Source organism: Tubulanus polymorphus, chromosome 7, assembly GCF_964204645.1.
Source record: "Tubulanus polymorphus chromosome 7, tnTubPoly1.2, whole genome shotgun sequence".
NCBI lineage: Eukaryota > Metazoa > Nemertea > Palaeonemertea > Tubulaniformes > Tubulanidae > Tubulanus > Tubulanus polymorphus.
The window spans coordinates 1,359,862-1,380,473 of NC_134031.1; the positions used below are offsets into that span (position 1 = coordinate 1,359,862).

General features: G+C 36.9%; 3 protein-coding genes across 6 annotated transcripts; 1 reads left to right on the plus strand and 2 right to left on the minus strand.

The window, feature by feature from the left end:
- Positions 1 to 129: 129 nt before the first annotated feature.
- On the minus strand, positions 130 to 3,933 carry LOC141908988 (small RNA 2'-O-methyltransferase-like). 2 transcript variants are annotated; one of them, XM_074799308.1, is made up of 7 exons: positions 3,768 to 3,933; positions 3,238 to 3,377; positions 2,341 to 2,588; positions 1,859 to 2,041; positions 1,440 to 1,605; positions 1,079 to 1,290; positions 130 to 548 (listed from the first exon to the last, which is right to left on the minus strand). In XM_074799308.1, the coding sequence occupies exons 1-7, from the start codon at positions 3,850 to 3,852 to the stop codon at positions 392 to 394; spliced, it is 1,191 nt and encodes a 396-aa protein (XP_074655409.1). In that variant the 5' UTR covers positions 3,853 to 3,933; the 3' UTR covers positions 130 to 391. The 2 variants fall into 2 exon arrangements, with proteins under 2 accessions (XP_074655409.1, XP_074655410.1); XM_074799309.1 differs by having other exon boundaries at positions 3,772 to 3,911.
- A 264-nt stretch (positions 3,934 to 4,197) lies between these two features.
- Positions 4,198 to 7,820, plus strand: LOC141908992 (glutamate--cysteine ligase regulatory subunit-like). The gene is made up of 7 exons (XM_074799313.1): positions 4,198 to 4,352; positions 4,633 to 4,698; positions 4,773 to 4,935; positions 5,443 to 5,499; positions 5,768 to 5,967; positions 6,289 to 6,403; positions 6,694 to 7,820. Exons 1-7 carry the CDS (start codon positions 4,242 to 4,244, stop codon positions 6,870 to 6,872), a joined length of 891 nt encoding a protein of 296 aa, XP_074655414.1. The 5' UTR covers positions 4,198 to 4,241; the 3' UTR covers positions 6,873 to 7,820.
- A 386-nt stretch (positions 7,821 to 8,206) lies between these two features.
- Positions 8,207 to 19,700, minus strand: LOC141908981 (rab-like protein 6). 3 transcript variants are annotated; one of them, XM_074799290.1, is made up of 14 exons: positions 19,225 to 19,700; positions 18,178 to 18,284; positions 17,639 to 17,767; positions 17,359 to 17,450; positions 16,986 to 17,126; positions 16,665 to 16,770; positions 16,477 to 16,580; positions 15,827 to 15,865; positions 14,917 to 15,119; positions 14,355 to 14,552; positions 12,941 to 13,106; positions 11,990 to 12,717; positions 11,375 to 11,496; positions 8,207 to 11,037 (listed from the first exon to the last, which is right to left on the minus strand). In XM_074799290.1, the coding sequence occupies exons 1-14, from the start codon at positions 19,394 to 19,396 to the stop codon at positions 10,864 to 10,866; spliced, it is 2,481 nt and encodes an 826-aa protein (XP_074655391.1). In that variant the 5' UTR covers positions 19,397 to 19,700; the 3' UTR covers positions 8,207 to 10,863. The 3 variants fall into 3 exon arrangements, with proteins under 3 accessions (XP_074655391.1, XP_074655392.1, XP_074655393.1); XM_074799291.1 differs by having other exon boundaries at positions 8,207 to 11,033; positions 11,371 to 11,496; XM_074799292.1 differs by lacking the exon at positions 15,827 to 15,865.
- Between the last annotated feature and the right edge of the window lie 912 nt (positions 19,701 to 20,612).

The window sequence follows — 20,612 nt, forward strand, 5'->3', positions numbered from 1 at the left end:
TATGGGAGCTCGTTTGAAAACTGGATTTTAGGAAAAGCGAGAAAACGAGTTCAACTTTTAAGGAACAACGATGAATTTTCGCGAAAAAATTAATAAAATAAATTTATTCTAAAATATTATAAAAGCGTGAACAAAAATGACGACATTACTTCATAGTAAAATGACATAACTCATGATTTTACAGCGTACAATGAGACATACATACAATCAGAGCTGTACCTGGTACCTACTACAATTTCCTCTAAAACCAAACCGTTTCATATGTGTTTTCACATCATAATTTATACATAATTCGTAAATTACCTAATGCAAACTTAAATCCTTGAAAAAATGTAGAAAAAGAGATTCAACTTTTTCAGTAAAAAAAAGAATTAAAAAATGTAAATGTTTTTCAAGCCCAGTTTTCCTCAGTAGTCCGTGAAATATTATTCGAGTTTTCTACGACATCAATTTCATCTTCAACTGAACTCTCTATGGATGGGTATAAAGGATAGATGACGTTCTTTCCATCGGAACTGATCGAAAATCCAGCCTCCTCGAGAACTTCCCTGAAACAAATGAAAATGCACCAGTGACAGTAGAGTCAGTTAGAATAGAAAATAAAGCAGTTAACTACGAAGTCAGATGTTTTGGGACTGGAATATCTATAACGTGGAGCAGTGTGTGGCCGAGTGGTTAGAGCGTTTGGCTCTGGAAAGCCAGGTCGTGGGTTCGAACCCTGTACATTACCATAGTGTCCCCGGGCAAGACACTTATCCTCATTGCCTCTCTCCATCCAGGAGTTAGTGGGTACCTGGTCTGATAGATGACTCCTGAGCGCTTGTTAGCAGCTCGGTGTTACTTCTCCCCAAAGAGAGATGACTGATACATGTTAGAGTATAAAATGGCCCGGATAATAATACCGAAAAATGTAAAGCTTTACATAAAACACATATTATTATTATTATCATTACCAACTTTAAGAAATTTGATTTTCCTCTGACTAAAGCGTTTATCCGACTTATTCATAGTTCAATGAATCTAAAAACTGAGGGATACAAGTCTATTATCAGTGATAACTGGTTGTTGTGAGATCTACCTGAGTTTGTGAGTTGAATTATCAGTTAACTTGTGTAACTGATGTGATTGGCCCAACATTTCCTCGAGTCGAATGTGTACGTGTCCGTTCGTATCCTCTTCCAAAAACGGGGCTCGGGAAAGTGAAGTCAGCGTGTACTGAGCTTCATTCAGAATCTTCTTATCGATGCTTATACTGTTAGTTTCACGATGAGGGAAATAACAATTTATAATCTGCAAATTTCAAAAATTTATAATTCAAATTCAAAATCAACATCGGAATATTAGACACCAGGACCCGGAGTTGTCGGTTTAGTTAAAATGAGTTCTTTTCGAATATTTTAACTGGAATTGGATCCAGTTATAGCAGCAGCTTCACTAACCTGTGTGTATGGATGTACGTCTTCATTCTCCTCAATGACGCAATCATTCTTGCGAGTAAATATTGCCATCTGCGAACAAAAACCGACATCTTTCCTATCGTCGGGCGGGGCACCTATTCCACCATACTCAACAGCATAGTTGTAACTCACAGCTACATTTTGACACCTGCAAATGAAAGGGTTTCATTAAGAAACATTTCTGGTAGTTTTTGAGGTAAAAAGCACTACTAGCATCGCAACACATTACTGGTAATTCAAAGACCATTTATCAGACAGCTTCTAAATTTATCTAATCCCATCTTCACAGAAACAGTAATGGAATATTACTATTTTTCAGAAGAATTCTCTGTATAGGTAAATCTTTAAAATGTCATCATTGTGCGATTATTCAACATCAGTTTTGATCCACCACAACTCACCACTCTTCGAACTGATTCCTAGTCCATTCGAACTTGTGATCCCAGTGTCTCATTCCCGAGAAATTCTCGAATAAAACGTTATATTCGCAATTCGGTGTAGTTATCACGACGGTCTTCGGTTTCAGTTTACCGAATAAACATTCGGGAAGAGCTTCGAGGACATCCGGTTCTAAATGTTCAATGCTGCAATGAAGAGAATATATACAAAAAACCCGTCTGAACAGCACTTAAAATTAAATTGATCTGTTGCATGAGAAATATCATATTGAACATGTATTTTAGTATAGGTAAAACTGTAAATGAAATCCTGATTTAATATATGAAAATCTGGAGGAAACCCATACTGAAGGTCCAATTTTACAAAATGGTTTAAATCCGTTAATCAATTTACGACACATTGAAGTAATTAGATTGATTTAAAATGGCAGATTAAGTTGACTAACATTACTAGGAAAGACTTTGAAAACAGCGATGAATCTTACAGTTCAATAAGAGTTGCAGCGTCGACAGTTTTCAGCGCTGAATCGTAATCAGTAACACTTCCGTGATATAAACTCATCTGTAACGGGTGATTACGAACGTCGATGTAATCAGCGATAATCGGACGACACACGTATTTACGCGATTCTAATAACTCTTTCTGAACGTCGACGCCGATAATCTGTTCGAAGTTACCGCGAAATTTCATCTGTTGGATGAATTTACATTCGGCGCAACCGAAATCAACCACCTGAAAATCATTCAAATAGAAACAACGTTCATTTCATCAACGCTTTTTAAGTTCTAAATTATTGTTACGATAAGCTTAATCAAATACATGTCGAAAAACTGATAACTATTGATGAAACACACTGAGATCCCACAATGTAAAATAGAGTCATAGTGTTATTCTGGAATCTTAAATGGCTGCATTATGATATCGTGGCTGCCTGAAGTAGCAAGGCTTTCAATCCCTCCAAAAAATACAGAATGAGTGCTAATCTGTCCAATTTCTTTTTCCTTCCAATTTTGCTTTGCTATAGATTTATTTAATATGTAACTGATTTTACGTTGTATATTTCCCCTTGTATTATCTATACATATTTCATAGTTTTGTTATAAGTATTCCTGAAGACGACTATTAATCGAAACATTTAGTTAGTAAAATACTAGCTAAAGGAAACATTTAGGATTCTATTTATTCTTAGTGTGGGATTCTTTTTTATAATAAGGAAACTGATTACTACAATAGGTAGGGCCACAGTGACGTGACAAAAAAAATTTTTGACCCCAATACCCTATAGGAACTATATATAAAAAAAAGTATAAATGTATACTGGGGTCAAAAAATTTTTTTGTCAGGTCCCTCTTAGTGTGGGATCAGTAGATACTGATGATACCTTCTTGCAATGTTTTTCTAACAGAATGTCAAGTACAACGTTGTATCTTTGTATGTACAACGGAGGATTAAACAGCTTCGAGTCTTCATCATGTGATGAATCATTTTTGTCATCGACGCAAGACATTTGTTTCTTCTTCTCTGAAAAAGATTAGTGAGTTTGAGGTAAATTCATGCAGTATCCTACATAGAGCACCTCCCAAAATTGGCCGCCTCTATAGCTCGGTTGGTTGAGACATGGAGCTGTGACAAGTGTGACAAGTGGGTTCGAGTCCTGCTAGGTGCTTACCGTGTGCAGGCAGTTTAAATGACCAGTCCAAACAGTCTCGGGAAAACAAGCAAAGAAGATGCAAGACAAAACAAACATTTTTAGCTCTTATTTAGAATTCACAATTTAACCACATCCAAGAAAGTTATGACAATAGCTGGATGAAAGAAGAGGGACCAAGAGATGAACACTATAGTTATGCGATGCAATAAAATGGGGTGGTGGGTCGGATATGGATGCGCGTGGGAAGGAGTTTGTCCAACCTGCTGATGATGTAACATCGTTGACAAAACGTGACGAATCTTCCCACTGCTCGTGACGATCATCCTCATCAACCGGATTATTCATCACTGGTCGCTGTGAGGTGTCATCGCTTTCATACGGAAGATATCAGGCATCGTTTTACGATGCGAAACAAACCCGGAAGTAAAATCCGGAAGTCTACATGGGCGATTGTACTGTTCCTGAGTAGGGGTGGTAGCATTAATATGGAAATCAGAAAATTCAAAATCACACAGAATTTACAAGAAGTTTTGAAAAGCTATTGAAAACCAATTAAATTTTTTGATACATTGATCCGTACCGTGGACATTTCAAACGTAAAAGACAATTATTCAGAAATCTGTTTTACCGCTAAATACCTCCTCTTCCCGCACGTTGGACGAGTCGATTATTGGTGATTGTCAAGGAATAGTGTTTGTTGACATTTCAGAGTTTGCCGCAAATAATAAATAAAAATGGCAGAAATTCCGGTTTTTCCAAAAGCTGAATCAATAATAATTCACACGGGTAACATGGTGAACTGGTCGAGATTGAAACGAAAACCGAATCAACAAGCAACAGAAGAGGTCGGTCAGAAGAAATATTGCAAAAAAGTTATCATTTTGTGATACGTTAGCTTATAATTGATTATTTTGATACCATGTATATATATGCACCCGTACCCCTGAGTGTGATTTATGATAAACTGAATTGGAGCTATTACCTTAGTGTTGGTGCTTGTTAAGTCCATAAAACTAAACAACACTTTTAAGAACTTTTTTATGGTCGCAGAATATAAAATCCAGGATTTATTTGACTAGATTTTTAAGATTGTCTCGTTAATTTCTATTTATGTTGTATTTTCAGTTACTCAGCGGAATTGATGAACAGTTACAATCGTGTAAACGGACTTTAGATTTGAACGATGTTCAAGTAAGCAAATTTTTATGTAACATTTTGAAATGATTTTCCGCCCTTCTCGAGATTCAATGGATTCTATATTCCAGTATCTGACGAGGTTAGAATGTAAAGGGAATACTGTGAGAGAATGTAAGATAAACCTTGCACCGAACGCTGCTACCGTTGATTGTAATTCTATTCCGTGTCCGAACGAAGACACGATCGCTTTGAAATTCAGCAATGAAGATAGAGATAATCTTAAAATAACCGGTAAGGATTCATCATCATCATCAATATCACGGACTTATCGAGGCCTGTTGAGGCCTATTGGTGTCCGGCTCGTTTGGTAATTTACATAAATTTAGGTGATATTTAAAATATTTCTCAATGCTCATAGTTTGATATGCACCTAGCCCATCTTAAAGATGGGCGTTAAATGTTCTTTAGATCAGTTAGAATGGTCGCCAAGTATTGTAACATTGCATGACTAGTTAAAAATATTTACAGCATTACAAGATTACAGCAGTCTTGATAATGACCCAGACAGGTCAGTTGCAGCTTGACTGTTGATTAATCTACCCATTGGAGGATGCAGTACTGGATGCAGTATTGCCAGTAATTGCCATCAATTATCCTCTGGTTAACTGAACCAACTTTTAAACATCTGGCCACAGAAACAGTCCTTTTATTCAGTTAGTCTGATCAGTCAATGTGGTGACTGGTATTATTTGTATGTTTAGCCGAACAAGTTCTGACAATATTTAGTCTATATTTCAGTGAAGGTGTATTTGCACGAGTGTACTCCTGAATCGCTGAGTGAAGCAGTTGAAAAAGGTAAGATTATCGAGGACTGACCATGTTCTGGATATAGATTGAGAGAGTGTTTAAGTTGATATCCTAGAGTTCAATCCTAAGGTCGAATTCCTGATGAAAACTGAATACTGGGAACTAGTCCCACAGTTATGAGTTTTTAACTAATTGAAAATGAACTAACTTTAATTTAGAGTTAACTCAAACTCACAACTGTAGAATTGGGTTCAGCTGGGTCCTGATTGAGAATTTCATTTAATTCTTTGAGTTTAAATTTCATGTTTTATTTCAGTAATGGAATCGTTGGGTACAACGTATTTAGAAACGCTACTCGTAGCACTGCCGGAAAATATCACTCAGGATTTCTCGTTGGAAGCGGTAAAACCGGTGTGGAGTCAGTTGGAGAAACTGGTGCAGGATAAACATCTTATTCACATCGGATTCTCCGATCTAAATAAACAACAACTTGAACAAGTTTACGATTGGGCAACGGTAAGAATAGCCTCCTTCTCACACGACACCCGCATCATTCACAACTTCCTTGGTTTACACCAGCCTGGATTCAGTCGGGTCCAATAAAGATACAGTGAAAATAGAACCCTGCTTTACGCTTACCGGTAACCGTTGATGAAGCACTTAGAGTCAGTGTTTTAACGATAATAGAAAATCCATAAAAAAGAGTAAAAAATGTTTCCTGTAGCTAATATTTCATTCGACGTTAATCATTAATCATCTTCAAGAATACTGAATAGGAATATTTTACTTTTTGATGACAATTTCTGCATTTGTTTGTATTTTTCTGAATATTTCCAGGAAAAGCCGAGTATCGATCAAGTAAATCTTGCTTCGTGTTGCGTGATGCCACAAGATTTAGTAGATTTCGCTAAACTGAATTTGATACAGCTGTTGAGCCACAATGACCCGAAAGGTAAAATCTAAACCCACTTCCTCAGTTTTACACATTGAGTTTCGACTCCAGAATTGGATTTAGTTATATCCAATGTTTTAACGCTCGAGGCAAATAAAAACCTAAAAACTATGGAATTGGATCGAGTTCCAAAAGTTGTGAGTTAAGATTCATCTCGGAATTAATTCATTGAAAATGAACTGATTTCAAATTATGAATCAAATATTATCCCAAGAACCGTGGAACTGGATCCAAGTCAGAAACTGTTACAATTATTTAATGAACTCAACATCATCTAATCTTTTTTCCAGATATTTTGCCGGCTGAATCATTCCGTAAGAAACTTCAGGAGCATTTCACGCAAGCTGACTCAGATAACTGGCAGCCGTACTGGACTGTCAGATACTCGGGTATCGTGAAAGGACGAGGCGTCATTCACAGTAAAGGCTACATAACGAAAGCAATACGTGATATAAAAAATCGCAAATAATGAACAATTGTCAATTATAACTTAATTGTTTGTTTTACCAGTATAAATTCAGTGTTTCCCATATGCTGGGATTTTAAAGGGGCTGCATTCAATGTATAGCGTGTGACATCATGGCTGCTGAAGAAGCAAGGCCCAAAAAATACCTGAAAATTAAGCTTAACTTTTGGTGTAATCTTCTATTTTTCACATTAGCTCGATATATTTCAAAGGAATTTTCAGTATTGATAGAATATTGACATCCACTCTGGTAGGGGCAGCAGATATTTTATGAGGGGTGGCTGATCTTCAGAGGGGTGTATGTAAAAATGAAACGGGTTGCTGTCCCTCTTAAAAACCTGTTGTGGAGAACACTGTATATTTTGCACAGGCATATATAATGTGCTATTTTTATTCTATATGAAAAGCGAGTTAATTATATTTTAAACGCTGTTTGCGATATACCTGGTGTTGTGCAGCACTCGTATGTAGATACATGTACATAAAATGTACATTTCACGATAAGAATTGATTATGTTGCAATACATGGTAAATTTATGATGACAAATATCCAGGACCCAGTTCCACAGTTGTGAGTTAGAGTTGACTCTGAGTTAAAGTTAGTTCATTTTCAATGTTTTAACCCAGGGTCAAATCTTAACTCAGAACTGTGGAACTGGACCCAGGGTTCTTACAGATCAGGGAATTACGGATTCAATTTCTGCAGAATTCTGACTCTTTTTGGAAATCAGGGAAAATTCAGGGAATCTGAATATTTGATGTTCTTGTGATGCCAGTAATCAGGGAATCAGGGAATTATTTAAGGGTCAAGGAAAAAGAAGAGCATTGTGTATTCCCCGATCTGTAGTTAGAAACCTGATTTATGGAAGAAATAATGCATTAAATATTCATATATATTATCAAATATTCATTAAGACTAGTCTTAATGAATTTTTGATAGTAGCGGTATGTATTTTGTTTTTGAGAAATATAGCTAATGTTTATATTGATTCACAATATATTGGAATTCGTGTGAGTGATCCTGAATGTGAATACAAGATGAACAGGGGTGTCGCGGGTTCGAACCCAGTAATTACTGATACTGATTCAAAGTGGTCGATGCTGAATAGAGGTCCCAGTAATTACTTACTCAGATTCTCAGTGGTCGGCCTTGATGAGAATATACTTGTCCCGGGTAATCGGACAAGTGCTTAGATCGCACCCTGTTTAGTAATTAGTTCCTCACTAATCCAACTGACCTCATGATGCATGGAGGAATGATACCTTCAAACTAACGGAGAAGCCACTGAAGAAATGTCATTAGATGAAAATTTACTTTATTTCAGAAATGCGTCAATATTTACACATTGATGAATATAATTTCATATATTGAATTTTAATCAGATGACCGGCCACTGAAGAGTATCAATCAATGTTTTATAATACAGAAATCATCATCATCATCATTTTCATTCACTGACGAATATTTACAACAATCTACAGATAAACATCTCATACAAACAAACAAACAAGCACTTGACTAAACAAAAAACAACCTCAATCATGATAACAACACATAGAATACCGGTAACCGTACCACCCGCCCGCCCGCCCTTAAATCACAGGAATTATGATTTTTGCTGGAACAATAGAGTTGTTAGAAGTATGTACCCTGGTTGAAGACAAAACCTGAAAAAAATGTCGAAACTGACAAGGTTAAAATATCAACAAATTAGTTCAGAGCCCTGAAGCTCTGAATTTTCAGTATCAAGTTAAAAACCATTTTCATTCCTTGGTCTTTATCTATAAATAATTCAGCAAAGGGTTAAAACTTTTCAGTTGTTTTATTGTGGGTTTGACATGCTACGAATATCGACCTCTTCAAAACCTGAAAAGTTAGCATTCCGCCGAATGAAGACAGTAATAATCGATTAAAAGCTATTATTCACTGTCTATTTGTTTAACACCTATAACACCTATCACTGAGATATATGTTCAATAATAATGATATATGATGATAAATATCTCCAATTTCAGTCAGAAAAATTTGCTTTGATAATAGAAAACGTTTTGGTAAGATTTTAGAACCAGTTTGTTCACAACCCGTACTGTACAACCCTAGGAAGTTTCGCAATACAGTGGAACCTTGTTATAACGAACTCGGATATAGCTATTCATCGGTTATTACAAACATAATTTCATTGTGGATATCACTAACCTTTAGTTATAACGAACAGGAGCAAGTTGCTGAAAAGTGGTTAGAGTAAACCAGTGGATAGTTGTCATAGCGACAATTAACAGTTCATTCTTACTATCGTATTCATACGCCGCTTATCTATAACCAACTTTTTCGCATCTGGCCCCAGATTTCCTAGTCTCCTGGCTCCAGTTCCACAGTTGTGAGTTAGAGTTAACTTTGAGTCGAAATTAGTTCATTTTCAATGAGTTAACTCTGGGTCAAACACACAATTGAGGAACTGGGGTCAGAAGTTTGTTGTAACGAGGTTCTACTGTATTTCATAATTAGCACCGATCTTCTTCATTGATTAATGAATATTGTGGTGCTGAAAAAGTGTGTGCTTTAAAATAGGGACAAAACCTTGTGTTACAAGTAAACATCAGTGATAAATTACACATAATAATTCTCTCAGCACCCTCAAGTAATAACAATCAGTACAATGGAAGTTATACATAATACAACTAGTTTATGGCAACTGGGTCCAGATCATCAGGAAAGGTTTACAGCAAATATCATCAAGACCCAGTTCCAGAGTTCTGCATTAGAATCAGACTGCAGAGTTAAACATTTGAAAATAAAATGATTTCCACTCAATAAACTATGGAACCAGTTCTTAGAATATCATCAGGATAAGAAGAAAATTACAAATAGACGTTAATGATTTGGAGTTCATTTTTAGCGGTAGTTGGAGCATTCGAGGTGGGATATGAGATACAGGGAATGAAACTAACTCAATATTATAGAATTGTGAATTATTGCAACCTGAGATTTATCAATGCAAATATGGATGAAATAAAAATGAGAAATTGAAAGAAAAACTTCTACGAAGCAGCAACAGCAGCAGTTAGAGCTGAATTATTTACAACAGGTTTTCACTTCACAATCTGAGCCTAGTTTCAAATCAGGCGTTTGTCTTGTTAACAAAATTTAAATTTCAAAACTTTGTATGTACTTTGTACAGAAAGCTGGACCCAGTTCAACAGTTGCGAATTCAGACTTGACCCTACGGTTTTTAACAATCCGAAATCAACTAATTGAAATCTACAGAGAGGAACTGGGTCCTGAATTAAAAGGTGGGCAGTGGTCTATCAGCCACAGTGTAACTATCATATTGAGACTAACTATATCAGAAACAAACGGAACTCAGTTCCACAGTTGCTGCTTAAATCTGACTTTCAAGTTCAAAATCTCAACTGACGACTGTGGAACTGCATTCATAAACTATCTTTAACTAACAACTTGTCGTTTTATCACAGAAATAAATTCATAAAAGCAGTAAAATATTCAATGGTTAAAATCGATCAACTTTCGCTACATGAAAATTCATCGAGTCTTCGTGAATTTCTGTTGGTCGAAGCAACGATGACGTTACGAGTCTATATTAAACCTACACTGACCCGATAACAAAAGCTTTGTAATAGTCAACATGATCGAAAGATTAGATTCGCATAACTTTCGTAATAAATAGCTTAATCTGGATGAGTCGAGTTACATTATCTTATCATCGGAAAAAATATACAGGCCGTATTTACTTTGAAGTTCGATTTGATATAAAAACAATATCAGAGAAATCTGACCCTAAGATTTTAACTGGTTTCAAATTTCAAGAACACGTATTCAATATAAATCCCTCCATTTCGTGGAATGCTTCACAATTTCCAGGAAGATCTCGGTCTAATGTTCTTCCATTTCCTGGAAATATTTCGGCGTTCTCGTAACAATTCCTGAAAATGCGTCTGCTCAAGAAAGTCACTAATTTCACTATTATCGACCGGCTCAAATCGTTTCATATTCCTCGGTTCCTAGAAATGCTTCTAATTCGTCAATTTCTTGCGGTTCCCTTTTCTTTTTTTTCTTCTTCTTTTTCTCTTCTCCCCCGACGCCGCTATCCTGGTCTTTGTCTTTATCTTTGGTTCTTCGATGTTTCTTTTTCGTTGTTCGTTCTTCTCCCTTCAAACATTCGCAGGAAAAATAAAGAAAATCTTGATACAAATTTCAGGATATAAATCAGGGGGTTCTTAAAGATTAGAAGTTCCCCCAAATTTCCCAAACCCATGACCTACCATAAAATAAACACAACATACAAGTGTAATGTTTATTTTACGATTGCCGGAGATTGATGACAATATAATAAAATAATGATAATATAACTTAGGAGAGATAGCTCTCGGACAGCTTCAGAAAATTACTGAGCTCTGACAAGAAAAGAGTCTGAATTTCCGAGATTCCCTGATTTCCCATATTTGCCAGAAAAACTCTTTCCGTGACACTAATAATCAATACCCACCTCTTCTTTGTCTTTAGTTTTACTCTTCTTTTTCTTCTTAGCTTTTTTCACAGTTTCTCGATCGGTGTCGGTGTCCTGAACACTTGACGCCACAAAATCACTGTTAGTTGATGGCGTCACACCTTAATACAGAAAAATATCTAATTACAAAACAAGTTCCCCGGCGACTTTTCCCTGACATGTACTTTTTTTTCTCTGACTTGACCTGCTAAGAATCATAGATGGAAACTGTTTGATGTTTACGCCCAATCTAGCAATCTCAACAAATTTCCCTGACTTTTCCCTGGTTTTTAGCTGCTTTTCTTTACACAAGATTCCCTGACTATCATGCCCAGACTTTGTTTAAAAAAAGAATATTCCCTGAGTATCATGCCCAGACTTTCTGAATATTCCCTGAATATCATGCCCAGACTTTCTGAATATTCCCTGAATATCATGCCCAGACTTTGTTTAAGAAAAGAATACTCCCTGAATTTTAACTGATTTCCAAGTTAAGCGGCCACCCTGTTAGATATAGTAAGAAGACCATCATCTAAATTTCAGCGCTCTCAAAAATCCTGCTACCAGGTCACTCATGATTTCTGTCAGTAAAGAGCTGTAGTAGTATCTACTTACTGGGACTCACTGAAGACAATCCTTTCTCTAATACGCTGAGATCTTCAAACTGTAACGCGAGTCCGGGATGTTCCATCACATCATTCGTCATTTTACTCGAATCATCATCATCAGACTGAACGCCGGCTACTATCGATCCGTTGACCTTCACATTCTCCAATCCGGCGACCTTCGCCTGTTCAAGGTCGTCGCTATCGATATCCTCGTCTGCGAGTATTTTAATCGGCGCGTCTCCGCTTCCGTCGTCGTCCGAATCCGACAACGAAATACGACGCGATTTTTTACCGTTTATAGAAACCTGCTGCGTCATCGTCGGTTCAGCGGCCGATTTTATCACAGTTTGTGTTTTTGATTTCGATGACGTTTCCTCATCACCGAGCGACTGATGTTTACTATATTTCGTCTCCGCGGCGACGACGTCCATTGTTGTCGTTAAATCGAGAGACATTTTTTGTTTTGATTTAGAAGTTTTTGAAATTTCCTTTTTAGTCGATTTGTTTTGACTGGTTGTCACGACGGCGGTTGTAGGTGTGATCTCATCGTCGATATCCGACACCTCGACCTCCACAGCAGACGACACAGATGATGAATTTCTGCTGCGGCTGATTTTATTTGACTGATGCTGCTGCTGCTGCTGCTGCTGCTGCTGCTGCTGTGTCTCCTCTTCATCCTCGCTATCTAAATCATCTTGAAACCCGGCAACCATCGGATTGACGCCTTCATCATCACTGAATATAGAACAAACTCCATTGTGTCAAAATCTCTCTGAAATCGTATGATTCTAATTCCAGGGTTCTAACAGATCCAAAATTTCCAGATATTTCCCTGACCTATGAGCAAAAATTCCCAGATTAAACCATCAGATACTCTGAGCAGTCCTTTCCCTGGTTTTCAAGAATAGTTAGAATTTTCTGATTTTTTCTGTCCAAAACCCAGTAATTCACTACTCACCTATCATCACTAACGTCCTGACCCCCGGCGGTGCCGCCGTTTGTTCGTGATTTTGAGATCTCTTCTTTCGCCGTGTCGTCGAGGAAACTCGTGTCTAATTGTTCATCGGGTTTAAAGTCGTCAACGCTGGAGACTGTCTGTCGACTGTCACTGTGCGATACAACAGCTGAAATACAAACACAACAGTCATCAAAATCAATATCTCTTAATTGAGGATTCCAAAAATACCAGGGCTCAGTTTCATAGACGTAGGAAAAAAACCTGTCAATCTGAAATCTGTCAGTTATAACCACGGTTTCTCATTGTTATATTGTGGTTGAGGACCTTTGATACCCAGTCTATGAAACTAGGCACTGTAAATCAAATAGCTACAGTCAAACTAGCTTCAGACAATACATTACTGAAGTCGCCTCTATTTTAGAGTCTCAAAATTTCTATTCGCAATTCAATTTATTAAGCGTAACTCGTCATTTCGGTATGTTATTGACATATAGGTTGTCCCAACTAAAACAAGCGAGTTTGATCGTCGATATCAATGTAATATTCGTTGTCCCTCTTAGACAAACCTTGGAGTAATCAATGATTACTCCAACGACAAACACATGCTGAGAGCAGACTTTTCATGATGGGAGAAATAAAGCATCCACCAGCCAGGTAATTAAAGCAGAAACAGATTCAACCACAATCTAAAACAAAATTAACAATTTCGCTTTTGCCACTTTCAAATGGTTGTTAAGTTAATTCTGAGGAGGGATCAGTGTGTGAGACTTCGGATGAAACGCAATCTAGAAACCATGCAAAAAACTGAAACAGTCGCTGCATGCCTCGAGCTGCTATCAAAATCAATCTAACCAAAAACTAATCTATTCTAGAAACACAGAAAAGATACCATGAAATCCTCCGATGACATCACACAGGGATCTGAGCGGAGGTTTAGTTACACAGACTGAGTTCAGGTGGAAATACAAGCATTTGAAATCCTGAGACCAGAACACATATGATACACAGACACACATAGATAGTATCTATCAACCAATCAATACGCGGTAAAAATTCACCTGCGAATATATTAACTGATTCAGCTGATTCAGCTTCAGGAGTGCTGAGTACAGAACCATCTGAAACTATTAAATACAAATAGACAATCGCAGTCTCTGCTTCTTTCAGCTACATCAGTGCATCATGCTTTAGATTTACACATAAATTTGAAGTTTATAACTCTTCATTGTTTTGAAGTTGCAACATTTGGTTTGGTGCATACTAGACACTAGTGCTAACCTGGTTCGTCCTGTTTAGGTCAAACCAGTTTAGGTTTCAAGTGCAGCAGCATTCAATGACAGAGAGTGATTGAATGTTCACGAATTTTGGTAAAAACCAACCATCGGAAATATCTCTTTTGATCGACGGTGCTTACCGTTGCTACTACTCGATTCTGGAACTTTGTTTTTGCTGCCGAACAATCGTGACATGAATCCGCCGCCGGTGGTTTTCGGAGGTTCACTAGGAGTGGCTGGTAGTGATATCGAGGCAGGAGGGATACTAGGTGCATTCACAGCTGCTGGTGTCGTAGGTTGCGATATGTTTAACCCGGGTATCGGCTTCGCAGGTGGTGCTACAAAATACGAAATACTCTATTTCTTCAAATATAACTTATGGAAGATATAGATGTGATTCATGTTGCTCTAAACAAAATCAGCTGAACTGGCTGAATCAGAAGATTCATATCCCTGTTTTCAGGGTTTTTGCAGATCATGAAATGCAAAATTCCCTCTATTTCCCCACATTTTCATCGACCCTCGACCAAAATTTTCTTAAACTCAATGATAAGATATCCTCAGTTTGGGGGGGGGGGCTGTCTCTTATCAAAAGGTTCCTTGCGCAAGACACCAAAAATCAAAATTCCCTGACTTTTTCCTGATTCTCAAGAAGAGTCACAATTCCTCCCAGAGTGAACTGTATGAACTGTGTAATTATACCTGCTCTGATCGGTGTAGGTTCTACAGGAACTGGTTTTGGACTGATATTAATCGCTGATGGTTTGCCGTTCGCGAGGAGGGCAGCAGCAGCAGCCTCTCTAGCGGCCTTCTCCTCGGCCTCTTTCTTCTGAGCGGTGACTATCGCTGCCTCTGATAACTTCTCTTGTTGCTGTCGTCGTTTGACGGTCAAAGCATCGTTAAAACTGAAACACACACACAGATCACAGGTAGAAAGTTCAGTTAACCGAGAATCAATTACAGAAGTGATAAACATATAAATATCATCTTTTATAATGGGTAAAAACGGTTTATACTAAACTCATTCAAATAAATAAAACTAAAGATTTTCACATCAGGTCCAAGTTAAACGGGAGTCACAGTTTTATTCATTTGATTTACATGTTAGAAAATGAGATCTATTTTGCTTTATGGATTTTCTGCAAATCTTATAGATATTCTCACTCATAGCAACTGTCTATAATTTCAATGTATATGAAATCAATGACGTAATTTTACTATTCATTTTTCATCATGTAATTTTCAATGGCAATAGATTTGTTTTTAGTGAATTAGTGAACAGTGATCTAACGAAGCTGATTCGATTTTAACAGTGTTTTGTTAGTAAACAAAAATTCATAGAATTCATCAGATTAAGCACATCCCATTCCGTCAGGGTCCAGTGGCTCGAGAAAGGTTCGTTAATGTTAACCAATGTTTAAAATTCATGGTTATTCAAACATTGGTTTATAATATAATTCTTGATCAGTATTTAATAGCATTATTCTAATCATTTTTGAATTGGAGATCAGATTAACTGAGATTTGCTGTCAGGTCAAGGATGAAGCTATTAACGATTAAATATTCTATTTTTCGAATAATTAGCGCGACGGCAAAAAACTTTTTTACATACAATGATTTGGGGAATAATCCAACTCTAGGGTTCGATTGTCTGTATTGAGATAAAAAAATACATTCAATAATAAACAACTGATCTGATCACGATTGGTAGAACACTATATCCGTGTTGACGCGATGAGGAGAGAATCCCACAATGATAATAAAAAGTCCGAATAATGAAACTTCGAGATAGTAGTTTATTTCAACGTTTCGACTATATCCTAATAGTCAACTTGTATTCACCTTTGTTTTAATTTAAGTGCCCCCTAGTTTGTCTTTCTTTTTACTACTGACTTTAAGTTTCATTTATATTTATACTCACTATTGTTGTTTATAATTACCCCTTAGTTTGCTTCCCTTTAATCTATTTTAGCGTGTAATTGTTTCTACGTTAATTTTCCTTTAGTTTGTATCATCTCTGATTACTTGAATTAGTCTCTTTGTCCCTGGATTGTATATATATCTCATAATTTCTGTAGTATCTCATTATTCCTGAAGATGACTATTAGGATATAGTCGAAACGTTGAAATAAACTACTATCTCGATGTTTCATTTTTCGGACTTTTTATTATCATTGTGGGATTCTCTCCTCAACTGATCTGATACAGACAGATGACAGACAGACAGGTAGGCAGACGGACGGTCAGTTTGATTTTACTTACACATCATAGTTTTGCTCCTCTGATTCTTCATGTATGTTTAACTCTTCTAAAGTGCTGTCGATATCTGATGAATTCAATTCTAACTGTTTGAGCAAGGTCTCGCGCTGAAAACATTACGCAAACAACGTAACATGAAATATTCCGTTTTAAATCTCTAAATGTCTCCGAACTCGCTCGGCAATCTTTACCTGCAGTTGTAAGAACGGTAAATTGAAAAATCTGTGAAGATATTTCAGACCGAAACCATTTCGCATTGAAGATTCGGCATAGCGCACGACCCCTGCATCGGCAGGCCTAAAAAACAATACAAAAACACATTGAGTCCGCGTTGTAAAAATCATATAAAATCCCACATTATGAATAAATAATAGTCAGAAATGAGTATTCCAGAAGATGAAAATTAGGATATCCAAACATTGAATGAATTACCAGCCTAAGGACTCATTTTTTTATTTTCAGTGTGGGGTTTTAGCAATAGTATTTGTATTGTTTATGCCTGCGTAAATTACCTATCAATTTCTTCAATAAAATATCTAACTTTGTCCTCTGATATTGTTCGATGGTGTCCCATGTCCCTGTGATTGGCTAATATTAATATTGGTATATGGTTTGGCACTTTTGGTACTTCGCGTTCTATGTAGTCGTAAGTCCTGTAAAAAAAAGAAATATATATATATATATGTCAAAATTTGTATTTCCAATAACTCAATATTCAGTGATAATTTCACGACGATAGTTCCGTGTATATACAGTATAGAGCTGACTAAACTTGAAATTCATGTGTTATAAATGTATATTTAAACAGCTTGGTTTCAACACTGCAAGCAATGTATCATATACGTAACTAGAATTGAAAAGCACGGAGGACATAGAAAAACTTACCACGATTTAGTGATATCAAATACCATGACGACGCCATGAGTTCCTTTATAAACATCGACGAATTCAGCGTCTAAACACGGGTCTTCATATGACTTAAATAATAACACATATCAAATCTTATGAATAATTTATAACAAATATAAAATGAATTCCTACAAAAGTTCTGTCCACCAGCGTCAGATGTACAGTTTTATACCCATTTTTGTTCTATATATAGATCAAATAACTTAAGATTATGATTTTAAACTTTTCCCAGATTGCAGCCCAGTCAAATACTTACGTTCTGTTCTGCATTATCGAGTTTTAATCCGTCAACTTTCTTCTTTTTTCGTCCCTTATCGACGACATCCCACACTTCAACTTTCACCACATCATCAGTGGCTTTATAATTCCATTGTATACTAGCCACCTATGAATAACACCGATATAACACTTTTACTGGTACCCACCTTAACAAAATAAGTGAAACCATCAACTTTGTCAAAGAGGCTTCACCAGCGACAGTGCTCAATTAAATTGATGAATCTTGCACTTTTTTCATAATCTTTCAATACAATGATTTATGCACTTCGATGCAAAGAAATACACTTCTGATTTTTAAAATCATTTTAGGGGTCGATAGCAACTTGGCTTAGAGGACGGGACTATAGTCACAGGGGCGGCCAATAGAGACCACATTTTGCCACCTATAGTCATGCTGGCCGAATTAAACTGCTGGATATCAACTCATCTTAAACACCGGTAAGAGAAAAGTTGGATTCATAACAGTTCAGCGGTGTTAATATTAAATGCAGATTAATGTAACAGCGATGTGAATACCTGTATCTCCTCTGTAGGGATATACTCTTCTTTATATTTTTGTCCTTGTAGTCTTAGAAATAAACATGTTTTTCCGACATTTCGATCGCCTTTGATTATGATTTTCACTGAAATGCAAAAAAATCAAAATTCAGCGCTTGTAATATTCATAATTAATTATGACTCGTAGCAACTGATATTGATCTCAGCATTTCAGAGTTAATGAACATAACCCACATTTGATGATTTAACAATTTATTCTAAAACAGTTTTGAAGTTTTGACTAAACCTAGCAAAATCAGCGAAATAAAAATAAATTATCTTTATTTGTGATAGACTCAGATCAGGGATGAATTGATAATTTTCCGCAAATTCAGATAATGTCAGATTCAAGACGGACAACCTATGAATGAATGAATATAGAATAAAGTATCTATTAGACAGCTGGTGCCGTTCGTTCGTTACAGCTGTTACTGCTCAGATAACGACGTCATAAAACAGTATTTCAAATTTACGTACAACTTATTGACGTCGATCAATGTTTGTTTCTTCAACTCATCAAACATGCGTCAGATTCGTTAAAATACTAAAATTCAATAATAAAACCTCTCTTCGCTATCGATATAGCGATATGTGTACAGGGAGAGATAGACCTTTTCAGGCCCCTCCCTCAGTTCACATAAATTATCTATGAATTTCTCCCTCCCCCCATTAAGCCCTTTACCTAGTCCTAGGCATATATAAAACTCAACCCAAGTTCTATCTCATCTCGGTGAATTTCGAGGTTATTTTCCTACAAAATTTATCGGACAAAATGTAGAACGTAGCTCGAGAAGGTGTTTATTTATTATCAATACTTGATTCCGAGCAATAAAATGAGTTGGGAATCAACCAAAATACTGAGAAGGGTGACCCGGGAGTTCCAGATATGATTCTAAGAAAAAAAGACTACTAGGGCTGGGCCGGGCGGGAAATTGGTAGGCCTAAAGAACTAATTTTGGAACTGTTGTTAAGTCAAGACACTCGATCTGATTTAGTAGGTGGTGCGCGTGTTTTGATGATACTCACTGTTATACTGAACTCCTCGAGCAAATTTCCGCTGTAACGAAGCCGACATGGCCTGCATGCCGCCCCGGACAGTCGAGCCCACGGAACTCGCGCCGGTTCCATCACGCTCCGCGCCCGTAGGGCTACCACGTTCATTGTTACTACTACCACCCAGTAACTTTCTAAAAAACATATCCACAACTGTAGGAAGCCCACTGATTAGAAATGTGGGTCAAACAGATGGTAGGCACTGAGCCTACTGAATATCTAATAAACAAATAAGACAACCCGGAAGTGATTTGTCGACGTCTTAAATCCTTGTTTTCCTCCGATTTCAGAAAGATTTCACTGTAAAACAGCCCTGAATAAAACGATTGTAGAACGAGCTTTGTCTATTTTACATTTTCCTCGGTGGGATTCGGCGCTGGCGACTTCAGAATTCAAGGAAATCACGGTAAACTTCAAGAAAAATCAGAAATGTCTTATCCAGATCAGACCGAGCAACACCCGTCAAAACAATTATACCTCGCCGCCAGAAAACAGTACGCAGATAAATCTATCCTTTTGCAAGTTGCAATCATTTGATGCCATTAGGTCTTCGTTTCTAAAGCGAAGAATTATTTTTCTGATAAATTTGTAATGGTAAGATAAATATTCTTATCTTTAAAAAAGTTACATTTATATATTATTACGCGGGAACTATTTACCATTTATTCGACTGCCAGAGTAGAGTATGACCTGAAAACGTGGCAGCACTGTACGGCAGTTTGTTTATTTCGTCTAGTCGCGGTCTAGAGGTGCCGCGGCTCCGACGTCATCGATGACAGTTCCGTTTATTCATAAACACCTAACGTCATTAGTACCAAGTTTCCACGTTTTAACGCAATAAATGTCAACCAAACACCATTTCGATAGATTAGCCTAAAAATGACACAAAACACCGTGGGAACGGTGGGAAAATCTCAGTCAAACCGGGCCGAGTCCCGCCTTTCTTTTGGCCCAGAAAACTATTTCGAACCGGTTACGCACAAAAAACCTTCATAAAGTATTGAAATCTATTAACTTTATTTTCAGCCAGAAAATAACAACGATATCAAGATAGGTTCAATCGGATCTTGCCGATCATGTATCATCCGACTAGGAAACCTAGATTTAGTGATAAATTTGAGAAGTATTTGACAATTTGTATCCGATCGAATTACGCTCAATGGTTTCTGAGGAACTGGTGTAATGAAGTTCGCCCCAAGTGCTCCCAGACACGCGAGTTGATATTTGATAATAGAGTATATCGACACAAAACTAAACACAAGTCAAACACATAAATTTCCGTGATATATGTCAATATACGCGTCGCACACAACACACAATTACAGTGACAGATTACTGCAATTGAATTCAGTACTGGGAGC

What these genes read in the sequence shown, in the direction of transcription:
- LOC141908988 (XM_074799308.1), bottom strand. Translation starts at nt 3,852, where the DNA reads ATGAATAATCCGGTTGATGAGGATGATCGTCACGAGCAGTGGGAAGAT. An exon ending in AGGAATCAGTTCGAAGAGTG is followed by an intron (nt 1,606 to 1,858) that starts GTGAGTTGTGGT and finishes TTTCATTTGCAG; the next exon opens with GTGTCAAAATGTAGCTGTGA. An exon ending in AATTCAACTCACAAACTCAG is followed by an intron (nt 549 to 1,078) that starts GTAGATCTCACA and finishes CATTTGTTTCAG; the next exon opens with GGAAGTTCTCGAGGAGGCTG.
- LOC141908992 (XM_074799313.1), top strand. Translation starts at nt 4,242, where the DNA reads ATGGCAGAAATTCCGGTTTTTCCAAAAGCTGAATCAATAATAATTCAC. An exon ending in AAGTTTACGATTGGGCAACG is followed by an intron (nt 5,968 to 6,288) that starts GTAAGAATAGCC and finishes GAATATTTCCAG; the next exon opens with GAAAAGCCGAGTATCGATCA. An exon ending in GAGCCACAATGACCCGAAAG is followed by an intron (nt 6,404 to 6,693) that starts GTAAAATCTAAA and finishes TCTTTTTTCCAG; the next exon opens with ATATTTTGCCGGCTGAATCA.
- LOC141908981 (XM_074799290.1), bottom strand. Translation starts at nt 19,396, where the DNA reads ATGTTTTTTAGAAAGTTACTGGGTGGTAGTAGTAACAATGAACGTGGT. An exon ending in TCGATAATGCAGAACAGAAC is followed by an intron (nt 17,451 to 17,638) that starts GTAAGTATTTGA and finishes TTATTATTTAAG; the next exon opens with TCATATGAAGACCCGTGTTT. An exon ending in AAACTAAAGACAAAGAAGAG is followed by an intron (nt 11,038 to 11,374) that starts GTGGGTATTGAT and finishes GAATGTTTGAAG; the next exon opens with GGAGAAGAACGAACAACGAA.